The sequence below is a fragment of the Petaurus breviceps genome, unplaced genomic scaffold (genome assembly GCF_028583685.1).
Source record: "Petaurus breviceps papuanus isolate PSGF00001 unplaced genomic scaffold, PetGlider_PUasm1.0 90903, whole genome shotgun sequence".
NCBI lineage: Eukaryota > Metazoa > Chordata > Mammalia > Diprotodontia > Petauridae > Petaurus > Petaurus breviceps.
In genome coordinates, this window is record NW_027187376.1 from 18,276,244 (window position 1) to 18,293,631 (window position 17,388).

The 17,388-nt window shown below is 35.3% G+C and overlaps 2 protein-coding genes across 5 annotated transcripts in view; one reads left to right on the forward strand and one right to left on the reverse strand.

The window, feature by feature from the left end:
- Positions 1-6: 6 nt before the first annotated feature.
- NBEAL1 (neurobeachin like 1) overlaps positions 7-17,388 on the reverse strand; it is a 204,769-nt gene continuing 187,387 nt past the window's right edge. For all 4 annotated transcript variants that reach the window (XM_069075326.1, XM_069075329.1, XM_069075327.1 and 1 more), the window contains 7 exons: positions 15,421-15,593; positions 14,780-14,874; positions 14,376-14,492; positions 13,662-13,823; positions 12,796-12,944; positions 12,130-12,265; positions 7-7,646 (listed from right to left, as the gene is read on the reverse strand). In XM_069075326.1, coding sequence (XP_068931427.1) covers positions 7,545-7,646; positions 12,130-12,265; positions 12,796-12,944; positions 13,662-13,823; positions 14,376-14,492; positions 14,780-14,874; positions 15,421-15,593 — 934 coding nt within the window. In that variant the 3' untranslated portion in view covers positions 7-7,544. The remainder of the gene's footprint in view (positions 7,647-12,129; positions 12,266-12,795; positions 12,945-13,661; positions 13,824-14,375; positions 14,493-14,779; positions 14,875-15,420; positions 15,594-17,388) is intronic.
- LOC138151725 (elongation factor 1-gamma-like) lies at positions 15,816-17,287 on the forward strand. Its single transcript, XM_069075331.1, has one exon. It carries the CDS (start codon positions 15,888-15,890, stop codon positions 17,202-17,204), a length of 1,317 nt encoding a protein of 438 aa, XP_068931432.1. The 5' UTR covers positions 15,816-15,887; the 3' UTR covers positions 17,205-17,287.

Genomic DNA, 17,388 nt, shown 5'->3' on the forward strand with positions numbered 1-17,388 from the left:
AGGAAAAGAACATCCAGTTTTTTATTTGATCCAAATTCATTTTTATATTTCTATATATACATGTGTATGTATATGACATATACAAAGCTAATTTTATCATTTTATATACAAAAGTACATTCTTAGAAACTGATTACAAATTTTCAAGAGACTAAAAAAGTGCAAAAAGTTTTAGACCATCTTCAGTCATGCTGTACAGAAATAAATCAAATATCAGCTCATATACAAACATTCAAAATAATTAAAATGCACTTAACAAAAAAAAATACACTGTGTACAACTTTAAAAGCATGAGGAAAGAATATATTGCACCTAATACCAACTTCATTACAATTGAAAGAAAAATCAAAATTACAAGATACTCATCATCCCAGTTAAGACTTGGTTGACTTTAAAGGCTTTTTTTGTTTTGTTTTTGGCATAGGAGAAAAAAATCCATTGTCACATCTCCACAATGAAAAATGTTCTAAGGCTTGCTGGCCTATTTTCTAGTGTCAAGAAACTAAGCAAATTTGAGGCACATTTTAAAATGACTTTATATGACTTTTAAATTATTTTGTTGCTATTTTTTTTTAGCATATTAAGCAACAGCAGTTTCCAAGACAAAAAGTCACTGCTTTTCTTCTAAATGTGTGTATGTATGCATGCATGCAGGGTATCATTGCCTGGAGGACTAAAACTATAAAGATGAAAGGTGGCCACATCCTGATTACATTTTTCCTCAAAATTTTATTGCCCCAAATCTGTGAAAGGAGATACTATAGCAGGAAAGGGATAAACATAGATCCTGCCTCTGGTTGGAGCTGCAGAGGATGCTGGTGAAAGGACTGGAGAATGATTACAAATAGTGAAGTGAAAAAAGTGGAGCAAGGAGAATTCAGGCAATAAAGCTTCTTAGTTATAATGAGCCATAATTTTGGAGCTGAATTGTTGAGAAATAGAAAGAGTGTATTACAGTCTTCAATCAGGGTTGAAGGGACTAAGAAAAACTGATTTCCCGTTCTTCTAAGATCTACTTAAGTTCTAAGTCTTAACCAAGAAAACACTTATCACAAACTGACCTTTAGGAAGAACCTAACTGATGATCATCAGAAGAAATTAGAAAATATAAATTCAAATACTGATGTGTGGAAAATACTCGTGTAAGTTGTAAATGAAATATCCAAGGTGTGTGTGTGTATGTGATTCCAATCTTGCCTCTTAACACTTACTGGTTGTGTGACACCAATGAGACTCTCCATCTAAAAACTGTGCATTTTCATAACCTTGTTTGTACATAATTGTTTTCTCTCCCATAAGATTTTGAGCTCCTTTACACCAAGGGCTGTTTTTGCCTTTTCTTTGTACCTTGGCCTTTAGCAGAGTGCTTGCTACATATTAATTGTTGCTCAAGTGTTTGCTGACTTGACTCTAAGACCATACATTGCAGAGAAGGTGCCAACATGCATTCTTCAACTGAGTTCTCCAGACCAGTGAAATAACAGGTTCAGTTCCTAACTCCATCCTATATATTTTTTAAACTCAAAATAAAAATGGTGTATGAGAACAACAGGGGTACAACTAGAATATTATTTTCTTTTCAAATACACCAAAATTATATTTTCTAGTTTCCAGTAAGAAACACTACTTGAATCTGACAACTTTAAAAAGGTGAACATAACTGAATATGGAGTTGGAGGCCCTGCTACTTACTAACAACGTGACCTTGGACCATAGCTTTCTTATTTGTAAAAATAAGAGGTTTGAATTAGATTCCATTCAATTCAACAAGTATTTAGTCAGTTCCTACAGTGTGCCAAGAACTCTTCTGGATACTAGCAGTATAAAGAGTGTATGATCTAGGCCATGTTCACTGCTACTTTTAGTTTAAACATCTATTTAAAAAGGAAATAATTGTGAATTCTGTAAGAGAACATAAAATTGAGAGTTTATATGGAAATAGCACTAAAAATCACAAACCAAATGTTCTTCTAAATTTTCAAGATTAGTTTTTGGTGTATTTTTTTTTTAAAAAACAAAGATACATACTATCCTATCTATCCTTTCTCACTGAACTTTGTCATTTCCTCAGAATAGTTTTCTGGGTTATTATATCTTGGGTAATTAGCTTAAGAATTCTAAGTCCTCCAATGCACAACACACACACACATACATAGAAAATGGCAAGAAAGTTCAGTTTAGGGCATAAATAAGTTTTATTTCTGACCTAAGTTAACCACTCAGAATACCTGATCGTTTTTAAACGATTTTTTGTATCTTAATTTTTTGTATCTTATTTTTATTGCTAACATTTGGTTTTGGTTTACTCTCATCCTTCAATAGCCTGTTTCTTTCTTCATCCCCTATTCAGGATGCCATCCCTCTAGACAATCACAGGCATTCAATAAACGCCTTCTAAAACCCAGGCACTGTTCTAGATGCTGGGGATACAAATACCAAAAACAAAAATCCCCTAATGTCTTGAGGTTTGCATTCCTTGTAACAAAATAAAGGGGAGTGGGGAACAATTCAGCAGAGCCACCCTTAAGTTTGTTTTTTATTGAAGAAAACACTTTCCCTGAAATGCCATTCCACAAATAGATGGCAGGTAGAACTGGCGAAATATTAAGTATGTCCTTTAATTTTAAAAGTAAAATGAGGATATGAGTGGAATTGTTATTTTCTGGTTTAGGCCTAAAGAGCTTACTACATGTTAACACATTCTTCAGGCTACCATCATTTCCTATAATAAATAGACTGTATGCTATGGTCATCAAAAGTATAATGAAAACTGCTTCATCAATTTTTAGTTAAAAATGCAAAAAAATAACCTGTGATTTCAGTATAAACTGGTGAGGCATACAGATGCCTTTATTTGAAATATAGAAAATTATACTTTGTGATGTTGCCTAAAATAAGTGTAAAATGTTAACCATACTACTGATCTTAAAGTACCAGTAATGTCAAATAATACTTTGCCTTCAAATTTTTAGCTATTTGAAGTGTTATCTTCAAGCAGGAAAGACGAAAGATTTTAAATGGATTAATAAAAATTCATAGTATATGAGTTGAGACAGTAGACAAAAGGAAATTTGCCTCTTTAGCTTACAAAGCAAATTTTTAAAAGCTAAAACCTGCTCCAAGAAAATTCTACTCAAATTTTTACCAAGTTTAACACACTGGTTTTGTTAGAAAAAATCTTTATATAAAATATACAGATACCTTGACACATGGTTTTACATTTACATTTACTATTCAAAGGAAAGTCAGGGGATTGTAGAATTGGAAGCAACCTTAGACTTAATATAAGCCCACCACATCAGTTAACAGATGGCAAACTAGTGGGAGGGGATAAATGACTTGTCCAAAATCACTCAACCAGCACTTCCGTTAGGTGCCACCTAACATATTCAGGTCAAGATGCAAATGAATATGTATTCTTGTACAACTGAGAAACAGTCCTACACTTAGGTTCAATTTCAAAGAATAGAAGGCAGTGACCAAGGTTAAGAATTTTGATTGAAAACTGGTGGGGGTGGGGATGGGGATTTGGGAAGATTGTGTATGAAACTGCATTAACTCTAGACCCTTAGTAAGTGGAGGGAAAATTAATGAAATATTATTCAACTTACAAAACTTTTGGTAGACAAGCTGAAATCTACAAGGCTTTTGAAATAATGGGTTAAGATGGTTCAAAACAAAATATTTGTGAGTAGAGACTACATATGAGATACTCAATAATTAAAGTTATTTATATCTAATTAACTATGTCATACATTTAATTTCTTAATGCACTTTCAAAGGTAATTTCTAAATAGAAAAATAACCCATTAAGTTTCGCTGATATTCTGTACTAAAGAAAGCTGGCATTGTCACAGAAAATGTACTTACATGATCTCAAGGATAACATTTTAGAGAGCTAAAAGTTATCTAGGATATATATGAAATGAAGATTTTTTTTTAAAATTCATAAATTGGACCCAGGATTGCTATTAGAAGAAAAGATAAGCAGGAAAATGAAGGGTTTACACTCATTTTTCAGTTTTAAATGTTTCATGTCACATGGTCTCTATTTCTCACTAAAACAGAATTTTGTTTTCAATCTGCTATTTACCTACCTACCCCTCTTAATTCTCTTCCTATTCCTCCTTTTCCTTGTGTCTGCCCCACTTCCCCTATTTTAGATAAACAAATGACAGTAAAATAATCGGTTGAAGGGTTGAATGCGCTAAAACAAAAACTTTAGAAAGTTTCTATCCAGGTTTAGAAAGTTTCTAACTCGGTATCAAAATGAAATCACAGCTATTTCATCATCCAGTATAAATAATCTCCCACTATCAGAAGCTCAGAGAGGTGAAGAGGTCCATGGCTGCAAAGGTATTAAGTGTCAGAGGTGGGATTCACACCTGGGTTATCCTTCTAGAGGTCACCAATTCAGGCTGCTTCCATCAGAATTTATAAGAACTTTAAAAGTAATATTTTAGGTTTTATAAGTATCCATTGTAAACCCTACTTCTGATTCTGTTCCTTAAGTGATTGTCAGAGCCAGAAAAGATCTAGAGTCATCATTTTACATGAGGAAATGGACCCTCTGATTTGACTCACCCAGAATCACACAGCTAACAAGATGATGGGCTTCTCCCTTTTTAGATTACAGACAAGTTTTTACATGAAGTCCAAAATGTTTGGATTTTATCCATTATTTTTCTTTGTGTTTTATGTTGGTGAGCAGACATATATGTTACTTTCTATATTTACTAATGCATCAAGGGTAGAAAATTTACAATTCTATTTTTCTGGATTATTCTAGAATTCCAAAATAGTTTGTAAAAAGAGGTCTTATCTTAAACTTGGTGGTATTAACTTTTCTTTATATCTTAGTGCATTTTATACTTTTTTAAAACTCTGGTAGAAATAGGATTACAGAAAACTAGTATCCTGTTTATGATTATCTAGTTACATAATTGGCCTTAGCTATCTATTTAATTCCTATTAAGACCAAACCCTGTAGCATTTGTACCACAAAATATATATATGCTCTCTAAACAATAGAAACCCTGAGAAAGTTCAGTTTCTCCATTTAGAAAATGAGCACAATATGACAATTTTAAAAGTAAACCAAAACACACCAGTAAATTCCAATGATATACTTAAATGGCATTTTGTGTAGGTCCTAACTTCCAATTAAAATATCCGGTACTCAATTCTGTGTATTTTTTAAATAACTAAAAAGTGATCCCATCTGAATCTCTCTGTACAAATCTTTAAAAATGTTTTAAACAAAAGTTCTAATTTCACTTGGGTTAAATAAATTCAAAATTTTTTTCAATCCATTCAGAAACATAATCACATTGATCTCACTTGATAAAATCTCAAAAATGGAAAAACTAAAATACATATACAGATATCTATACCTATATTTGTTACCTGATTATTAATTCTAACAATAAAAATTCTATTAAAATTTAATGAAATTAAAGAATAAAAACAGTGATTATCTATTGATTCCTGCACTGAGACCTCTACATAATCTTTTGTCTGTCATATAATTTTATACTCACAGCTGTTCTACTGTACAGATGTGGGACAGCATCCTTGTCTATATTATACATATCCTTGGGACATCAATTTATTTTCATTGTAATACCCTTAAGTATGTTTTACCTTATTTTGCTAGTGCCTTTAATTTGTATTTTATTTATTTATTTTTGCCTTTTGGAGGGCAACTGGAGTTAAGTAACTTGCCCAAGGTTACATGGCTAGTTTGTTTGTTTTTTTTTTTTTTGGGGGGGGGAGAGTGTTAAGTGTCTGAGGCTGAAACCGAACTTGGGTCCTCCTGACTCCAGGGCCGGTGATTTACTCACTACGCCACCTAGCTACCCCCACATTTAATATTTAAGTTCTGAACTGAGATATGTCATAGAAACACATCTTTCTTGTAACACTCCTTAACATCAAAGCCTTTCTATTGTATCTTATCATTTAAAAACTTCCACAGAGAATCCTTTATTTAAAATTTCTCACCAACCAATAAAATTATAAAGAGGTCAATACAAGATGCTATCTGGATTAGTCAAGTTATTTGAGGATGAAAAGATTTAATCAAAAGAAAACTAAACTGATACAAAAATGGAAGTCATCAATAAAACTTAGAAATAAATAAACACAACCACACATATAGACCTAATTAAATTAAGTAGGAAAAACTATGCCGTGTGGAAATATCATGGAAAATTATTGTTTCAAAGAGTTGTGAGTTCAATCCATTATATTAAAAGTGTGAAGATGATCTTATAAGAACATTGTGCTTAACAATCTCTTTTACTTTTAAAATGAAACCAATCCTCTCCTGTTAGTCTTGAACAATAAATGCTTGGACTTTTAGCATTTAACAAGAATAAACAGGAATGAAGTCCATCAACCAAAAGCAACTAGTTTTCACAACCATCAGCTGGAAATGTATTAATTTTTAAGAGAACTGTATCTCAATGACTGCTTCTTAAATGGTATACATTTTTCCAATTAACACATGAATTACACATCAAAGGAAGGTAAAAAGAACACAAATTCAACTTGTGACATTATTGCTGACTTCTAGTAACTTCAGGAAAACAATTTGCTTAGTACATAAAAGTTCAGAAATAGTAAAACCTACACAATATAAAATCATGCAGATAAATAATTATGATGTTCCAAATACATTTCAAAGACAAATCTGACTGTCAAAACTGGATACAGTATTTTTGTTTACTAAATTTTATTTAAATTATTCAACTACTAATAAAATCAAAAGGACAAAAATGTACCTTTTGTCTCTCCACTTTCCCCCAGCCTTTATTATTTTAAGATAAAAATACATCTGAGGAATTTCTCAGAGATCTATATGTGGAGTTTTATTGAAAGAGGGTTAGGTAGCAATTTCTATACTTTTTTTTTTGGTTTATCATACATCCTTGCACTTTAACTATAAATGACTTTGGAACATCCAGCAGCAGTGCAACAAAAACAGAATTGAAGAATTCTTAAATTCAGTAGGAGCTCCAGAAAAGAAATCAATTCAGTTGTTTAAATAGAAGGGCCTAAAAAGTTCATGTAAAAGGCCACCTTTTTCCAATAGTCTATAATAAGCTTTTTATAGTTAAGTACCTTATCTTGTATGGTTTAGATTGATATATATAACCAAAATAAATAAGTCTCATCTTCTTTGATTTTTATCTTAGTTTTCTCAGAAGTAAAATCTGGACTATACAATGGTTTACAGACTATAAACAATAGATTACAGAACGAACACTAAATCTAATCCCTTGTAATTTTCTCAATTTGGGTGGAGAATAAGAAAGAGCATTAATACCATTTAATTCATTGGAACTAGGTAAAGAATGTTTTAAATGATGAAGACAAGACTCTGTACCTTTGTAAATATAGTACACATTCAATAAATTTTATAATTTACCATGATTTTCAGAATTAAAAAATGTTAAGTCATTATAAAATTGAGAGATTTGGTTAAAGTGACAAAAAATAAATCAAGTTTTGGTGATCAATGGTAGCAGCTGTAAGCAGTAATCATTTAGAATGCTGAGTGTTATATTCTGTCTCTCCAGCTGAAATCTGGCTGAGGCGTTTGCTGGATCCCCACAACTTTCGGGACAGCTGACCTGCACGCATCTGTTAAAAACAATTCAGAGAAAGTGTGAAAAGCTATTTTAAAGGGTATAAATTAAGTTGACATGTCAGGTGCTGATTGTGGAAAATCTGGAAACAACAAATACTCCTGTTTTTAGTATAGTTAACTCTCAGAACTTTTGGTTACTATATCAGAAAATAAATTAAATACTCTTGCTGTGTAAAAATTAATTTGACACTTTCTTGACAAATGTCCAGAAATCACGCATGAATCAATAATGAATTTCTTCCTATCACACTTACTTTAATGCCCACTCCTCTCTGCCCCCACATCCAAATTGGACATATTTTGTGATTTTTTTTTTTCCTTTTGCTTATCTTTTATCTGGAAAGTATTTAAACTTATTCACAGAAGTAGGAAGAAGATGGTAAAACACTGACAATCAATAGCACTTGCATAGGAGTATTTTTCCTAAATAAAATTTCTAAGAAAATACAATTTAACAACAGAAAAAATTGAGAATAAAAAAGTTGTAAATACCCCTTAGGAGTGTTTAGACTGAACAAAGGAAGGAGAGTTAAGACAGAAAATTTTAATTTATATCTATTTCCAATGGCCAGCAGGAATTATTTTCTAAATGTAATATATAACCTATGATGATTATTCTATAGACAAGTGATTGATCTGCTTTGTTTTGTATTTATGGAATGAGATGTATTTTTTCTTTAAACTATTTTCATTACATTTTAGGATTTGACAGTATGTTTTTTGAATGTTTTCATACTGTTGCCCTGAAGCCAACTTAACTGGACCTGGGGTATACAGGAGGCCCTGAACAAGTCAAGGATGAAGTCCACCCTAAACTGAAATTATTGTTGTCTGCACCCCTAGCTGGACTCCCTGTGTATCCTTGAGGGCTGAACCAGCTACAAGACAGGCCCCAGTCAGTCTGCACCAGACTGAGAAACTGTGCAGCCAGTTAAATTCCTTCCCTGTCCTTACTGCTGCCTTCCTCCTCCCACGCTACTCCCATTTGGGAGGGGTTTGCCCTCCACTCCTCCCTACCCTTGCTGCAAGTCACAGATATGTAAGCTTCTGTCTGGAATGAGAGCACCTTGGTACTTGGTACAGGAGTTCCCCATGCATGTTTATTTCTCTTGTAATAAACCCAGCTGCAATGCCTGTCTCATGGATTTAAGAATTTTTTTTTTCTTAACAATACTCACATGAAGGTCTATGTCACTGTTACGTGGTCAGACATAGGAAAATATAAATCTGTCTTTTAATATAAATACTCATCCATTTAAGAAAAAAATTTTATACTACTATCATCACAGAATGCATTGCATTTAAAATTGGGTGGCCATCACCTGGAAAATGGCTAAAGAATTATGATATATGAATATAATGAAATATCATCTTACCCTAAGAAATTATTAAAGGAGGTGATTCAGAGAGTCTTGGGAAGACTCATATGAACTAATGCAGCATGAGGTGAGCAGAAGTAAGAGAAGAATTTATATAATAACTACAACACTTTTATATAATAACCATGACATTTATATAATATCTATCTACAACACTGCAAGGGAATGTAGCTTTGGAAGACTTAAGAACTCTGAGCAACACAATGACTAATCACATTTCTAAAATACCGTCAGTGAATCATAATTCCTACTCTCTTGGCAGAGAGATAATCAGAGATATAAAATAAGGTGGATCTTTTCAGTTATGGCTAATACGTGTTTATCTGTTTGCTTGACTAACTCGACTTGTTATAGGAGATGGCTTTTTGGGGAGTGAAGGGGGGTGGATTGATGGAATAGAGTGGGGAAACAGTATTAGTGATGCCAAAAAGAAAAAGTGTCAATGAAATATTTTTTAAAATACATAGAAGAAAAAAGTTCGGAAGGGGAAACAAGACAAGCAGTACACAGTGCTGGTGCTACCAAGTTATTCATTTATTATATATTCAAATCAAATCAAACTATATATAACAGAGATTCATGGTTTCAAATATAACTTTTCTTTACATATGGAAATGTTTGTGTTTGTTAAGTTTATAATTAAAAGGAAATTTAAAAATAAAACGAAAAAATACAAGGATTCCAGATGCTCAATGTTAAAGACATCAGAAATCAGTTACTTCTAAGGATTCTTGTTGTCAAACCAAATTACAAAGATAAAATATTAAACAATAGTGAATAAATTAACCTTTAAAAACTAAAAACTTGTTTCCAGCCCTCTAACCCTGAAAACTGGGGCCAATTTATGCTACAAATGTTCAAATTATGTAGTAAATCCAACAGTACTTTGCAAAATTTAAAGCACTATGTGAAATGTGAAATATTATCACAAATATTATGGTACCTGAATCATCTCCACTGCATTTAAAGCAGCTAGGTGACACAGCAGATAGAGTGCTGGACTTGGAATCTGGAAAACTTGAGTTCAAATCCAGTCTCAGATACTTACTACCTATGTGACCCTGGGCAAGTCATAACTTCTTTCTGCCTCAGTTTCCTTAACGGTAAGAAGGGGAAAATAACAGCACTTATTTCACAGGGTTGTTGTGAGGATCAAATGAGATAATATCTCTAAAGGTTTCAGCAGGGTGCCTGTCACATAATCCTATATAAATGCTTATTTCCTTGCCTATTGTACTGACCAATGTGAATGCAAATGTTGAGCTCAAAAAGCCAGAGACTGTGGGTGACCTTCAGCTCTCGCTCCTGTGGAACATATCCACTTATACTTGTACTTACCAAATGGTGACAGGGAGTACTACTACTATATAGCAGAGGAATAAAGTTAGGGCTGGGGAAGGAAGTCTCCATGAATATCAAAACCTGAACTTTTTTTTTTAAGAATCAAGTATAAATCCTGTAATACTGTGCCCCAAAATATAGAGTAGCACTGACCTATTATACTATGTAAAGCAGACATAAATCCTATTTTTATAGAATGAGATCATACTTGTATCTATATAATATATTTATATTTAGAATTCATCTAGAATATTTTAACTTACAAAATAGCTTGCTTTCATAATAGTAGGACATCTATACAAATAAGTAGCTATAATTTCTTATGTCGCTTATAGTAGATGCCCTGAATTATATTTATGGGTCTCCTATACAACATTTTAAATTACTGAGTGAAATTTATAGGTGCTACAAATTAATAAACTCTTTTTTACCTTGAGACATTTACTCAATATATAACAAAATCTACATTGTGCCTAATTGGATCTTGAATAAACGGGCATATTTTAACTACATATTTTAAGCTGGCACCATGGTGTCCAAATGAAGTTCTGCCTTTCCAAATAACCTTTACAATCTCTAGATTAGCTGATGCTGCATAATTATAAGTATAGTACATTTTGTGAAGATGGCAGCATAAAACAGTTTCTTTAAATGTATGTACAGAATTACTAAAAGATGGATATATACCAGTGGCATATACCTTGCTGACAGTACAAAATACAAACACATAAATCATATGGCTAAGCATTAAAAAACTAGGAAAATAAATGCAAAACAAAGTTAATCTTATTTTCTTTGTGTTGTTTTTGATCAATAACAACAATTACCATAAATAATTTATATATCTAACATGTATATCTATGTATTTTGAAAATGAAACTCAAAGATATAGAGAGAAGAAAGCAAAACTAAAAAGAAAATCTGAGCAGGATACTTGATACAACTAAAAAGGACAAGGAGACTTGTAAGAGACAGCTATTTTTGAAAAAAATTTGAAGTTTCACAGAACTCCATCATACCAGGAAAGTGCAAGGTTATATTAAGCTAGAAATTTTGCATTAAACCAGCATTCAAGAAAAGCTCCTACATTGGAAACATGATATAAATATTTTGAGACATACTGAGGTTCAGAAATGCTACAACCACTTGCATTTCATAAATATAATACTTCTATTAATATATATTTAAAAAATAAAATCAACCTGTCAATTAAAAGAATCTTTGTACACAAGAAGTTAATAGCTATAATAGACAAATCCTAGCAACTGGAGTCTCTACAAAGGTTTTTTGTTCTGAAATAATTATGAGAAAGTATACTGTAAGGTCTCCAGCACTAAAGGTTAAAAATATCTTATTTGTTTCTATTTGTATTGAAACTCAAATTCTTGAGTATAGTTGCTATAACCCATAAAGTACAATCTCTCTCTGTCCCAGAAGCAAGTGGTAATTTGATATCTAAATACTCAGCCTATTCCTGCAAATCTACATCATTCATACGGAACTAAATTGTCAGCAGGGTTACATGGGGATATTCTTTGTGAAATGATGCTTTTAAAGAAAGGCAATTGACATATTCGGTATTTGTAAAAATTAAATCAAGAGAGTTCCCACTTTGTACTTATAAGCTACATAGCAGACCCAAGTCTTGTTTTTGAAAGAGATGGGACAACATTACCTTCTAATTCAGATGGAATTAAGGAAAAACAAAAGGATCCTGAAGGGCTCAAGATAGAAAATTCCTGATACTAAACATTACCTCAGCTGGCTTGCCAACACCAATGATAATCAATTTTCCATCTTCCAGTCCCACGAGGATGTGGCTATGTTCTTTGGTAACTGAAACACAGTAGATGGGCATCCTCATGGCCAATGGGGAGATACTCAGATTTAAACTAGAAAAGAAATGAATTAAGAAAAACACATAAAATAATAGTTTCAAACTACACTGACTTTTGCATATAATGATAGCAATGGAAGGAATTTCTTAGAATTCAAGTCATCTAACCCTAAAAATGTTACAATGGAAATCAACATCCTGAGAGTCCCAAGATGTCACATGTTGAAGATAAAGTTTTAGTTAAAGTTATTGCTTCTTTATTGCAAAGGTGCCACTTTTTCTGATAGTCACGTGCATTGGGAAAAAAAATATTTTAATGTGCTAGAAATTCCTTCTTACCTAGTCCTTACACCCTGTCACAGCACCATACAAACTACCTGGTCTGGTCCAAGTGTCACTTTGACAGAACTTTGCAAATTCTAAACATGGAACATGACATTAGCTTTCAACATTCCTGTCACACATGCCAAAGGAGCTATCTGTGATAAGTACTGAAAGGCAAACTTCATTTGACACATTTACTTTGATTCTTTTAATTGTACTATATTTTTCGTAAGTAATGAGCTGATGATTCTAGCTTTTTACCTGTGGAGATCTCGTATGGACAGGAATCCTTGCAAGCTGCCCACTATGATGTGCTCTCCAGCCACACATATATCTGATATTTGTTCTGTAAGGGTCTCAGACCCTAGATACTTTCCATTTACAGAAAAGAGATGCAATGCATTTTTATCCTGTGGAGATTAAAATGTGGAAGATTTTAGAATATAGTGGCTGTAACAAAGAATAATTTCTGAGCCTCAGAAAATTTAAAATAAAAAATATGGTGAGAGAAGGAACACAGGCATTTAAGGAGAATAATATTAGTAGGATACTAATATATAGTTTTACAGTTTGCAAAGCATTAATATACACAATATCCCCTTTCATCCTCACAAGAGCCCAAGGAAGAAGGAACTATTATCTTCTCCTTTTTACAAATAAAGATTTGATAATAATTACTTGACAGAAAATGTATTTAAAAAATTAAAATAATACCTCCAAGTAATTTTGAGAAACAAAAAGGCAATTTTGACAAAGACTCCTATTAACAAAAACACCATATGCAATTTTCTTCATAAAATAAGAATCTAACTTTTAAAATTACTGTGTAGAAGAAAGAGGAGAAACACTGCATACAACCTCCACTTTAGTCTTATTTATTCCAGTATAATGAAAACCATTCTTTTTCATATATATTTTAATATAGTATAAGACAGATCACTAAGCAGCACTGACATGAAGTTCTCCTGGTATGGATATAAACAGAAGAAATCTACCCTCCTGAAATAAGGACTTCCCTGCTCTCCTCAAAATGCCCACACAACACCAATGCAATGTGAGACTAAATGAACACCTGCCCTATAGACAGTTCAGGATGATTACATGAACATAGTAATAGCATTGTATACCTTGAGAGTAGTGTTTTCTTCAATGCTGGAATGGACAATGATATGTCCTTCCCATGATAGGGCCAAGTTGGGAATTGTTAATAGAAGAGAACTCTCACATGGTGGTCGCAAAGTCCTCATGTATTGGCCTTTCTGAATTGTATGAATAATCACAGTGCCATCCTGCGAAGAGGAGATAATAGAAGCTAGGAAAAGGTCAACAAGACAACGAAAAGGGAAGGACACTGTATAAAGGAGCAGTGGAAGTAAATTTGGGGAGGGTGGAAATAAATAAGAATAGAAATCCAAGAAAATCACATAGCTTCTGGTACATTCCCTATCATCAGATTCTATCCCAATCTTTCTCTCATTTCTTTCAATTCCATGAGCATTTTTTGGGGTGCCTACTATATTCCAGGCACTATGACAGTCACTGGGGATACAAAAAGCCTAAAAGGAAACAGTCCCTGCCCTCACAGAGCTTACTTCTTATGACCTCTCCAAACCACTGTTCAGCAGATCTGTAACTGTAGGAATTCAATTTTTTCAAGTAGCAACAAGTTACAGCTGCTTTCAGTTTTTTCTGTATGCATCTTTCATTGAAGATTCCCACATACAATATAGTTGTACCTACCCACTGCTTAGAGCCCTAAAAATAATAATTCATTTGAGACTTTTTTCCCTACCACTTAGAATAAAGATAATTCTTTTTTTTTTTTTAAAGCAAAATCTTACCTTTGCTCCCGACACTGCCAGGTCTAGCTCAGTGCTGATGCCAACACTAGATACTTCATCAGTGTGTCCATAAAGAATCTGAAGGGGTTTCGACACTAAGCCCGCAGGAACGCCTCCCTATTAGCAGAACAAAAGAGTGAGGGTAAGGCCATCTTCCTACCAGCTATTTTTGTAATAATGTAGTTCATATTGAAATTAACCTTCAAATCATGAACAAGTATGACAGAGCTCTTATAACTGAGGTGATTCACCACTATCTAAAAACTGCCCACACTGATTCAATTGCATAGAAGGAATTTGGTTTTTCATGGGATACTGGAAAGACTACTGGACTTGGTGTCCTAGGAAGGCAAACCCTGATTCTCCCCTTTAATACTGATGTTACTTTGGGCAAGTGGACTTACCTGCTGTACTACCTGCCATATCATACATGTAGTATCTCTTGAACCAGAAATCAAATGTATTCCACAATAATCTGTAGATAAGCAGGTCACAATATCTGGAAGAAATAAAAAAAAAAACTATAAAAGGGATTAAGTTAAGGTGATGACCAAATATCTAAATTTGGTTGGTACTGGTCTTGTTTATAACTATAATACCAAAAAAGAGGAAGCTACCAGTGCCATAGTGCACAGAGCATTGAACCTGGAGTCAGGAAGACTTGAGTTCAAATCCTGCCTCATACTTCCTAGTTAAGGGACCTTAGGTAAGTCACTTAACTCTTGTCTGCCTATTTCCTCAACTGTGAAAAAGGTATGATAACAGCACCTAACTCCCAGGGTTTTTGTAAGGATGAAATGAGCTAATGTTTGTAAAATGCTAAGGACCATGGCTGGCACAAACCTTTCCTTGTAATAAAGAAAATAAGTAAAACCACCAATTGAAAGAGTAAACACTTCTGACATTGTATTTAACAGTCCCTACCTGCACTTCCCCATCTGTCCACCAGGAGGAGGGAAGTAGGTTTCACCTTTCTTCTGTTAGACTAAGACTGCTCATGGTAAAGTACAAAGTTTTTATCCAAGAGATTAAAGTTAATCCTTACCCATGTGCCTGATGTGCTGTGCAATCATTTTGCCTCTGGTGAGTGATGTTACCCGAATGCTATTGTCCCAGTGTCCTGCACTGAATAATAACTTTGCATCATGTGACACTACAAATAGCTTAGAAGTAATATCCAGTCCTGGAGCAAAAGGACCATTTATGGCACGCTGAGTTCTGTAAACACATTAACAAAAAAGGATCTTCCTAAACAAGTGTATAAACTGACACACAGAGTTATTTTTTACTAGCTTTTTCAGAAATCCATTGTTATTTTATACCCTTAATCAAATGTAACTCATCTGTCACTACATGACAAAAAATTTTAAAGGCAATATATTCATTTTACCACATGTCATTTGTGATAAGAGATTATTCATTAAGAATACTTTTTAAAGAGATAACATCCCCCGGCCGGACTCACTTTGTGGCAGTGCCAACGTCCCCACCCCCTTTCTCTGCGGAATCACCATGGCGGCCGGGACCCTGTACACATACCCTGAAAACTGGCGGGCCTTCAAGGCCCTCATTGCTGCACAGTACAGTGGGGCCCAGATCCTCATACTGTCCGCACCTCCCCACTTCCACTTTGGCCAGACCAACCGCACCCCCGAATTCCTCCGAAAATTTCCTGCGGGCAAGGTTCCAGCGTTTGAGGGTGATGATGGGTTCTGTGTGTTTGAAAGCAACGCCATTGCACACTATGTGAGCAATGATGACCTTCGAGGCTCGACCCCTGAGGCTGCTACCCAGGTGACCCAGTGGGTGAGCTTTGCTGACAGTGACATCGTTCCTCCAGTCAGTATCTGGGTGTTCCCCACTCTTGGCATCATGCACCACAACAAACAGGCTACAGAGAACGCAAAAGAGGAAGTGAGGAGGGTTCTGGGGCTGCTTGATGCCCACCTGAAGACTCGGACCTTCCTGGTGGGGAAGTGCATGACTCTGGCTGACATCACAGTTGTGTGCACCCTCTTGTGGCTCTATAAGCAGGTCCTGGAGCCATCATTCCGGCAGGCCTTCCCCAACACCAACCGCTGGTTCCTCACCTGCATCCACCAGCCCCAGTTCCGGGCAGTGTTGGGAGAGGTGAAGCTTTGTGAGAAGATGGCGCAGTTTGATGCTAAAAAGTTTGCTGAGACTCAGCCCAAGAAGGAGGTCCCAAGAAAAGAGAAGGGACAGCGAGAAGAGAAGCCCAAGGCCCAGGCAGAGCGGAAGGAAGAGAAGAAGGCAGCTGCGGCCCCCGGCCCTGAGGAGGAGATGGATGAGTGTGACCAGGCCCTAGCTGCGGAGCCCAAGGCCAAGGATCCCTTTGCCCACCTGCCCAAGAGCACGTTTGTGTTGGATGAGTTTAAGCGAAAGTACTCCAATGAAGACACGCTGACGGTGGCCCTGCCATACTTCTGGGAGCACTTCGACCGTGATGGCTGGTCCCTGTGGTATGCTGAGTACCGCTTCCCCCAGGAGCTCAGCCAGACTTTCATGAGCTGCAACCTCATCACTGGAATGTTCCAGCACCTGGACAAGCTGAGGAAGAATGCCTTTGCCAGCGTCATCCTTTTTGGCACCAATAATAGCAGCGCCATTTCTGGAGTCTGGGTTTTCCGGGGCCAGGAACTTGCCTTCCCGCTGAGTCCAGAATGGCAGGTAGACTACGAGTCCTACACATGGCGCAAGCTGGATCCTGTCAGTGAGGAGGCCCAGACCATGGTCCGAGAGTACTTCTCCTGGGAGGGGGCCTTCCAGCACATGGGCAAACCCTTCAATCAGGGCAAGATCTTCAAGTGAACGCCCTCCCCTGCTACCACCTAGCTGCCTGCTTCCTCCTCTGCAGGGAGGTGCCAGTCATTAACCAAAACTGAACACAGAAACCCCCCCCCCCAAAAAAAAGAGATAACATCAATGGGGTGGCTACATGGCACAGCGAATAGAGCACCGGACCTGGAATCAGCAGGACCTGAGTTCAAATCCA

Bases quoted from the DNA above. Each gene is read 5' to 3' on its own strand.
- LOC138151725 (XM_069075331.1), top strand. From the start codon at position 15,888: ATGGCGGCCGGGACCCTGTACACATACCCTGAAAACTGGCGGGCCTTC.